General features: G+C 38.6%; 1 protein-coding gene across 2 annotated transcripts; it reads left to right on the forward strand.

Moving 5' to 3' along the window:
- The first annotated feature begins 1,342 nt into the window (after positions 1–1,342).
- On the forward strand, positions 1,343–3,555 carry LOC127537744 (uncharacterized). 2 transcript variants are annotated; one of them, XR_007947563.1, is made up of 5 exons: positions 1,343–1,469; positions 1,681–1,983; positions 2,140–2,287; positions 2,382–2,491; positions 2,757–3,555. XR_007947563.1 is itself a non-coding variant. In XM_051960947.1 (4 exons), the coding sequence occupies exons 1-4, from the start codon at positions 1,780–1,782 to the stop codon at positions 3,063–3,065; spliced, it is 771 nt and encodes a 256-aa protein (XP_051816907.1). In that variant the 5' UTR covers positions 1,690–1,779; the 3' UTR covers positions 3,066–3,555. The 2 variants fall into 2 exon arrangements, 1 of the variants encoding a protein (XP_051816907.1); XM_051960947.1 differs by lacking the exon at positions 1,343–1,469 and having other exon boundaries at positions 1,690–1,983.
- The last annotated feature ends 5,511 nt before the right edge of the window (positions 3,556–9,066 follow it).

Below are 9,066 nucleotides of genomic sequence, written 5' to 3' on the forward strand. Positions count from 1 at the left end.
CAGACCAGCACTATTGCAATGTTTCCTGGTAATCTCTAGATGTAATAAAATATTATAGGCAACACATTGTATTATTAGTGACATGGGTTACCTCTGAATATGATGCAGCACCAGCAGGAGTATTGTCTGAGTCTGGGGGCTGGGCATCTTCACTTGTGGCTCCTTCAGGGCTGGTCCTAGCGCGAGGAGGTGACTCATGGAGTGGAGAGGCGGCGAGGGCGCTTTGTTCAAAGCCATCAAACAGTGACACATTACTAAAGTCACCAAAATGATCATCCATGGTTAAACATTGCGGGTTGGGGACAGGCGTATCCCCGGCAGCTGCGTTGACATCCTCACGGTGGCTGTCTTGCTGGTCATCAACAATGTCACCCGTAGCGGCTCCTCCTTCTCTCACCGCGGCGGCTTCTTCCTGTCGTCCCCGTACTTCAGAGTCCGAGTCCGAACGCCCATGATCAGGTCTGTACTCCCACCTATTATCTGTCCCTTCTGGACTCCTCCACGGTATCGGTGCTGTCACGCCGCCACGGCTGTGCAGATGTTCCGAGTGGCATCTCCGGATGTGGTACCAGAGAGAGTTGTACACGCGATATTCTCGGTCACAACCATCAATTCCACAAACTACGCGAAAGTCTGGGCTGCGGCTATGAACCGAATTAATGTGGCTGAGCAAGGATTTGAGGGTCAGACCCACAAAAACAAAGCATATGACGCAACGCCAAATCATGTTTGATGTTTATTTGGAACTAGCTTTGCGCGCAAGCTATGCTAAATGCGAAACTCCGACGAGTTCACCCATGATGCTTTGACGCTGGGTTGAACTTGGGTTGTGATGGGGTAGGTTTCAACGATAAACATTCGCTTATTTGAAAGCTATTTCAGGATTGATTGTGAAATGTAGGATATATTTCAAATTAAAAGTAGAAAGTTTATGCTTGTCACATATACAAACATGGGGAAAAGCAAGAATCTGAGAGCCGCGATAGCTGTACTCCCCTACATAATGGACTAGTCCGGATTGTGTTCAAATCCAAGGGTGGGCGCGAGTTTCTCAACGGTTGTCGTCGAGAGGACGTGAGAGAGGAGTACAGCGACAGCGGCAGAAAAACTAAAAAAATAACCAGCTTATTACTATTACGCAGACCAATATGGACACACTTGACGAAGTTACAATTGAGACTCTAAAAGGTATATTTAAATTAAGAGTTGTTTTTAGAACTTTTACTCAATATTATTTCAATAAAATAACGTGCAACTAGTGTAAAACACCTCACTTGTTCAAAAGTGTTAGTTTGCTCAATTTTAATGTGTATTATAAATATTATAATTGATATTGTGTTTTAGCTGCTAATATTGGAGAAGAATTACTACGCTCACTCTCTCGGGATGACATCAAAGATCTCTTTCCTGGTCCAGAAAATTTTCTCAGAAGAAGGGCACTGTGGCTTAGTGTGAATAATGATGAAAAGGTATGTATTTGAATCACAAGTTATTACTGTTGTATCCAAGAGCTCTGTAATCAGAGTGAACAAGTGTTCCAATGCTTTTGTTTTTAAAAACTCTTTAAAAAAAAATGAGGTGCTTGTTTTGTTTTACTCATTTGTACTTTTTTTTAATAAATGAAATAAATATAAAAATACAATGTAAATGACAGTAACATGTTAACTGTAATGTGTTAAGGTGGATTCTGTTGCCAGTTCTGCGAAGCCATCAAAATCTTCTGACAATAAAGCTGATGTCCCTCCAGAGGAGAAACCCAACACCTCTAAATTTTTGTTGATGACCAGTCCTGAGTACATACTCTACACAGATGGTGAACTTGAGCTGGCACGTTCATCCTACTTCGACCAAAAGCGTATTACCCACTTACTAATCCTGGAATTTGAGGCAAGAAGACGCTTCATCACATGTGGAGTTCTGAAGGAGTCGGGGAAATCAACCAAAATTCTTGAGGCCTATCCATGTTTCAAAGAATTAGATCATGTAAGTATATAGCTTTAATAACCTATTCCTCAATTGATTTGAATTATAAGTAAAATATTCAACGTAAGCCATTTGCTGAATGAGTAATATTTCTCTTATAGCAATGACTTTATGGATAAATAAAATATAACATTTTGTTGATGTTTTTGATTTGAGGTTTTGGATGAAATGCAAAGGATTGTCCAACCCAAAAACTCCAACTACATCGCAGAGCTAAGAGAGAGATGGGGAGATTTCTTCTCGAGGGTGAAGTTTTATGGAGTGATGAAGAAGGCAATGAAGCTTCCAAAGACACTCGACAGTGGTAAGATTGGATGGTCAAATATGTAATAGAAAGGTGATTAAATAGGAACAGATGTTGATCTGTTTTGTTTTGTCTTGTGTTTTCTTCACATTAGTGGACCATGCCTTAGCAGTGTTTGCTGCTCTTCCATCCCTGTTTCCATCCGGTCTGCCTCCACCAAAGAAGCTGGGCTCATGTGGCGAAGCCTTCTTCCACGTACTTAATGTAAGATTTGTTTTAAAATATTTGTTGACATTAATTTTAATAATATTTTGTGTGGTGTGATATTACAAACACACAAAAAAATTATGATTATTTTGTTGTTTTATATAAAAACATAAATATTTTAGAAGCAAATTAAAGTAGCTTTTAACAGTATTATTCATACAAATAATTTACAACATAATACTACCATCATACTCCACATTACAAATCAGGTTCTGGTGTTGTGACAAAACAGAGTGTGACTGTATTGTGTTTCATCATTTAGCCTGCAGAGGACCCCGAGGGATACCTACAGCAGCGACCCCTGATGTGTCCAGTACTGCTCATTTCCAAGGAGAATTGCATGATTGCAATTGACAACACACCAGTGACCACCTTTCCCAAGCCCAAGCTGGATGAAGGACTTCTCTACCTAATGGCATACTACTATGCCATGCACCTCACATACCCCAAGTGTATTTCCACTCTGCTCTCAGTGCTGCAAACCGAGATTATTCTGGACTCTATCCATGACCAAGATGCCACCTCTTCATACAAGAAAGCCCTTGCTGAGTGGAGGTCCTTCACTGAGTGAGTTTATCTGTAACCATTACTTTCTCAGATTGTGTGGAGTGTTAATTCAAGGTCCAGAATTATTGTTAAAGTTGCAACATGTATGCTATAGGGCTGGACAAGTAATCAAAATTACAACCTTAAGTTGGTCTCAGTCAGTACTTTTGTAAAATTTTAGACATAGTATTTTTTTTTTATTATTATTATTATTATTATTATTTATTTTTGTATTCCTGGTTTACCTCTGCTTTTATATTTATAGTTTATACATTTTTTTATATTTTGTTCTAATTTAGCCCTGAATAATTCTTGTTACTATATTGCAAGACTATCTTATCTTTGTTGATGTTAAGTTAAATCAAGTAAAAAAAAAAAAAAAATCCAAATCGGTTTTGAAAAGAAAGTGATTTACTTGACATATTGTCCAGCTCTATTATGCAGTTAGTTTTACATTCGGACCATGTTAAAAGCTGACATTTTTACCCTCTTCATTTGATTTTAGAGGTTTTGTATTGCCATGATAAGTTTATATGTTCACAATTCAGTGAATAAAATGTTGAATTCGTAAATACAGGTTTTTGTGTTGGTCTTATTTTAAGATGATTCTTCTTAAAGTGTGTCTTGTTATGAGTCAATTAATGCTTGAAATAGGTCAAGTCTTTGGAAAATTTAGAATATTATGAGCCAAAATGTCTAATAACATCAATCAAAGTAAGAGTAATTTTCTTAAATGTGATCATGCTTTAAGAGTATTTCTCTACAAGAGATTTTTAAAAAAGAAAATTTTGTCTTAAATCAAGCCACATACAAGCAAAATGCTCTAGATTGTTTCCTCATAATAAGAAAAAAATGCTTAAAATTATCATATGTTAAGAATATATTTGCTTACACCTAGTTAGATATCAGAATATTTTTGCTTGAATCTAGCAAACCACAAGTAAATATTTCTTGAATTTTTCATCAAATAAGAATAGTTTCCTCAAATTATGTCATTTTTAAGGATATATTTGCTTGAATTTAGCTATTTATTTGCTTAAAATTAGTGTTTCTTGCTTCTTTTTAAACTAGAAAAATATTCTAGAAATGAGAAATCTTAGCAAGAAAAAAATGCTTACCCCATTGGCAGATTTTTTTGCTTGAAACAAGATAAAATGTCTTATTTTTAGGATTTTTTTTCTTATTTCTAGCATGGCACTTTTTGCAGTGTACGCAAACTTTAGTATGGATCCTACGCAATGTTTTATAAATGAGGCCCCAGGTCATTAGTCACGGTCCTCTGTCCATCAGTGTGTCCTCTGTTGTTGACTTGGCTGTGTCCGACCATTTCTGTGTGTTTTTTGGAGTCACTGGTTTTATCCAACAGGAGGCCCCTGTGAGAACTGTGAGGAAGCGCTATTTGACTTCTGTAGTGGCTGCAGATTTTTTAGGCATTTTAGAGAACTATCCTCCTGCTTTTCTACCAGCTCCCTGCGATTTTATTGTTGACTATTTTAACTGTAAACTCAAGTCAAGCCTCGACTCAGCTGCTCCCTTTGTAATAAAACAGATACACATAAAAAACATACCACCATGGAGGACTGAGGAAACAAAAACACTGAAGAGGAAATGCAGAGCAGCGGAGAGAAAATGGAGGAAAAACAAATTGACAGTAAATTATCAAATATTTCGTGATCTAGTAAAAACATACAACAGTGCACTTAAGCAAGCCCGAAACAACTACTTCTCAAAACTGCTTGCCAGTCACAAAAACAATACAAAATTTCTTTTCTCAACCATCGACAAAATACTCAACCCCACTTCCAATAATTATAAGGGCATCATAAGTAACACACTCTGTGAGGAATTTGCAGTCCACTTCGGAAGGAAGACAGAGTCGATTAGATCTAGCATTTTATCAAATCTGAAAACTGCCTCTACTTTTACTGCTTCTGCGACTCTGTCTTTAACTGAGGAAACACTGGATAGTTTTGACCTGGTTGATGCAAGCACATTTGGTAGAATTTTATCCCAAATGAATCCAACAACCTGTCTTTTAGATCCCATCCCCACTTCATTTTTAAGACATTTTGTGGGCATCTTGAAGACGAGCTTTTAAACATCATGAATTGCTCCCTTCAGACAGGGGTCTTCCCTGCTGCTTTTAAAACAGCAGTGGTGAGACCCCTTCTGAAGAAGACTAATCTGGATCCTGCTATTTTTAATAATTACAGACCAGTATCCAACTTACCATTTTTAAGCAAAGTTTTAGAGAAAATTGTTTTTAACTCAGCTGAATGCTTTTTTAAAAAGACACAATATTTTAGAAAAATTTCAGTCAGGTTTTAGGACGAACCACAGCACAGAGACGGCTTTGTTAAAAATTGTTAACGACCTCAGGAGTAATTTAGACTCCCATAAACTTTCTGTTCTGGTGCTACTGGACTTAAGTGCAGCCTTTGACACAGTAGATCACCCAACTCTTTTATCTAGACTTAAACACCTGGTCGGCCTCTCTGGGACTGTTTTAAAATGGTTTTACTCCTATCTCTCTGACAGAAGTTTTCTGGTAAGTTTGGATACATGCTCATCAGATGTCCACAAAATGAAATATGGCGTGCCTCAAGGCTCAATTTTAGGTCCCATTCTTTTTAACTTATACATGCTCCCACTTGGAGATGTCATCAGGAGACACGGAATCAGTTTTCACAGTTACGCTGATGACACTCAACTTTACATTGCCGTGTCTCCTGATGACACAGGGTCAGTCGATGCCCTTTTTAACTGTATTTTAGACATCAAATCTTGGATGGCAGAGAATTTCTTGCAGCTCAACCAGGACAAGACTGAGGTTTTAGTTATCGGCCCTGAAACCAAGAGAGAGAAACTTTTATTAAAACTGTCTTCGCTATCTTTTAAACCTGCTGTTTCTGTAAAAAATCTGGGCGTCATTTTTGACTCTGAGCTTAATTTTATACCTCACATTAAACAAGCAACTAAAACAGGTTTTTACCATTTAAAGAATATAGCCAGAGTCCGCCCATTTCTCTCTCTAGCAAACACAGAGATGTTAATGCATGCTGTTATTTCTAGTAGAATGGACTACTGTAATGCCCTGCTTTCTGGTCTTCCCAAAAAAACTATCTCTCACCTCCAAATATTGCAGAACTCAGCTGCACGAGTCCTGACGAAGACCAGAAAGCGGGACCACATTACACCAGTTTTAAAATCACTGCATTGGCTCCCTGTGTGCTTCAGGGTAGATTTTAAAATTATTCATATAACAGTTTTTAAATGTATTAATGGTCTTGGGCCTTCATATTTGTCTGATCTACTTTTACCTTATGAACCCTCACGGACCCTCAGGTCCTCTGGCACTGGCCTTTTAACAATTCCCAAGGCGAATACAGTGACTCATGGCGAGGCAGCTTTTCAACATTATGGCCCTCGCCTCTGGAACAGCCTGCCAGAGGACCTGAGGGCTGTAGAGAACGTAGAGACTTTTAAACGCAGGCTCAAGACTCACCTTTTTAAACTGGCTTTTACATAATGCTTTTATTTTATCTTAATGCCTTGATTTATACTGTTTATTTCCTGGTTTTGCTTTTATTTATACATTTATTTTATTATTTTGTATACTATATTATTATTTCACTATTTTAGTATTTATTTTACTATCTATTTTATCATTTATTTTACTATTTATTTACTATTTTACTATTCTTTATCTTTTAGTAGCTATTTTATTCTTCAATTTTTAGTTTTACATGTTATTTTTAACACATCTATTTTAGATTCCAGTGTTTCCTCGGTGGGGAGCCGTCTGCATCTGGGGCTTTGCCAGGGCATGGGCATAATGGCCCTGGAGCTAGCTGGCCTGTTGGGCCTGACGGGGCCTGCTGCTGCCCCGGGTGCGGGCGGCTCTCATTGATGGTGTTTCCTCTTTCAGGTGCTTCTGCTCTCAGCCAACAGACACTATTATTTCTTTTACTAAAGTGTGTGTGTGTGTGTGTGTGTGTGTACTTGTTTCTGCTATACCGGTGGGGACTTTGACCTGACTATTTGCTATAAAGGTGGGGACTTGTCTTACGGTGGGGACCTAAAATGAGGTCCCCACGGGTGGCAACACCGTTTTCTTGGCCATATTGTTGTTAATAAAAAATGTAAAAGTGCAAAAACGTTTGTTTAGGGTTAGACATTGATTTGGTGATGGTTAAGGTTAGGGTTAGGAGTTAGATATGAATGGGAGTCAATGGTAAGTCCCCACCGGTATAGAAAAACAAACGTGTGTGTGTGTGTGTGTGTGTGTGTGTGTGTGTGTGTGTGTGTGTGTGTGTGTGTGTGTGTGTGTGTGTGTGTGTGTGTGTGTGTGTGTGTGTGTGTGCATGGCTGTGTGACTGTCTGTGTGTGTATGTCTGTGTCTTAGGAAGTATGTTGTGGGGCAGGGTTTGGGAGGGATGTGGGCCATTGTCTTTTTATTGTTTTTTATTGTTTGTTTTTAACTTGTTAAGCACTTTGTGCTACTTTTGTATGAAAAGTGCTATAGAAATAAACTCTGATTGATTGATTGATTGATTGATGAGAGTGTGGCGATGGCTGAAACAGGCAGGATTGTCTGGAGGGTGACAGGGTCTGAGAAGCGGGATGTAGAGAATAGTTCCAGGGGAGAAAACAGAGTCCAGGATATGATGGGCTGGCGACGGTGAACGGTGTGTAGCAGGGTGGATGGATCAGTCAATAATGCAGCGTTGGAGCTGTGGAGGGAGCCAGGCTTTAAGCAGTGCTGATTGTCTATTAGTGCCAGCTGTGCACTCAGCCCAGCTGCTCATCATTGAATTAAAGACCTGGCTTGCTGGAACTGGAGGGCGTGACAGGAATTTCAAATTAACGGCAATAAACAGCATTTTTGAGGAAGCACAAAAAACTACTGAGAATTGTCAGGAATTGAGATGGACGGCTGATCCCCAAGGGGGGGGAACTTTCCACTTTCACTGAAAATGCTGTGAGCTATACAAATGCAAATCAGACTGATGGGTGTGTGTCTGTGGTGGAAGGGTTGGTTGGTGCGGAGGGTGTAAGGTAGGGGATTGGGGGTGGGGTTGACTTTTCACACTTGAACTGGTTTTTGGAGAAAAAGGACCTTACACAAACAAAACTATATAGTATATACTTTATTTGAATCAGGGTTCATACAGCTTTTATAAAAGTAAAATCAAAGCGCATCACAGGCACTTAACACTGTCAAAATCCTACATCTCAAACTCCATGCAGAGCAGCATGACTACAGTCACCTTTTTGCTTGTGTTGCTTAACTGTACAGTGAATGTGTTTACCACACATCTGCCAGCAATGCCCTCAACAGGTATTTGAACATTAACATTTTGATAACTTAAGTGGGATTTTATTAACTCAATCATGCCAGATGGAATAGCCTTCACAATAGTAACAAATTCTCTGTATTGGAAAGGCTTTAGCCTTTAGGAAGTTTTCATAGCTGTAAAGACTTGCATTATCATCAAATAAGGATATCACAAAGATTATGTCCCTCCCAATCCAGCTCTCATTATATACACTTTTGTTTTTAATAGTAATTTGCCCATTGTGCCAAAGTATTTCTTTATGTGGAGAAAAGTTGTGAACATAACACAATTTCCAAGAAAGTAACGCCTGCTGATAATACTTTGAGAGTTTCAGTGGCTATTTAGAAACTGAGAAGTTGCAGCTCATGAGAAATTTTAAGCCTCCTACTTTTTAAAATACATTGTGTGGAATAAAATTCCAGAGTGATTCTGGTAGCTCCAAACATTTTTTAAGCCATGTAAATTTGAAGGTAGAATTTAAGTGAAAAAACTTTTAAATTTCTAAACCCCCTTCTGCTGCCTGGAGAAGTCTTTTTTTTTTTTTTTTTTGACTGTGGCCACACAAAGCAGGCCTGGAGAAGTCTGCTAATTTCAGAAATGCTGCGTCACTGACGTCATCACGTTAGAGTTGCTCGTCCAATCACACGCGTCATCTTGCAAGAACCGCACGATAAACTAATGGACAAA

The sequence above is a fragment of the Acanthochromis polyacanthus genome, chromosome 16 (genome assembly GCF_021347895.1).
Source record: "Acanthochromis polyacanthus isolate Apoly-LR-REF ecotype Palm Island chromosome 16, KAUST_Apoly_ChrSc, whole genome shotgun sequence".
NCBI classification, from domain to species: Eukaryota; Metazoa; Chordata; class Actinopteri; family Pomacentridae; genus Acanthochromis; species Acanthochromis polyacanthus.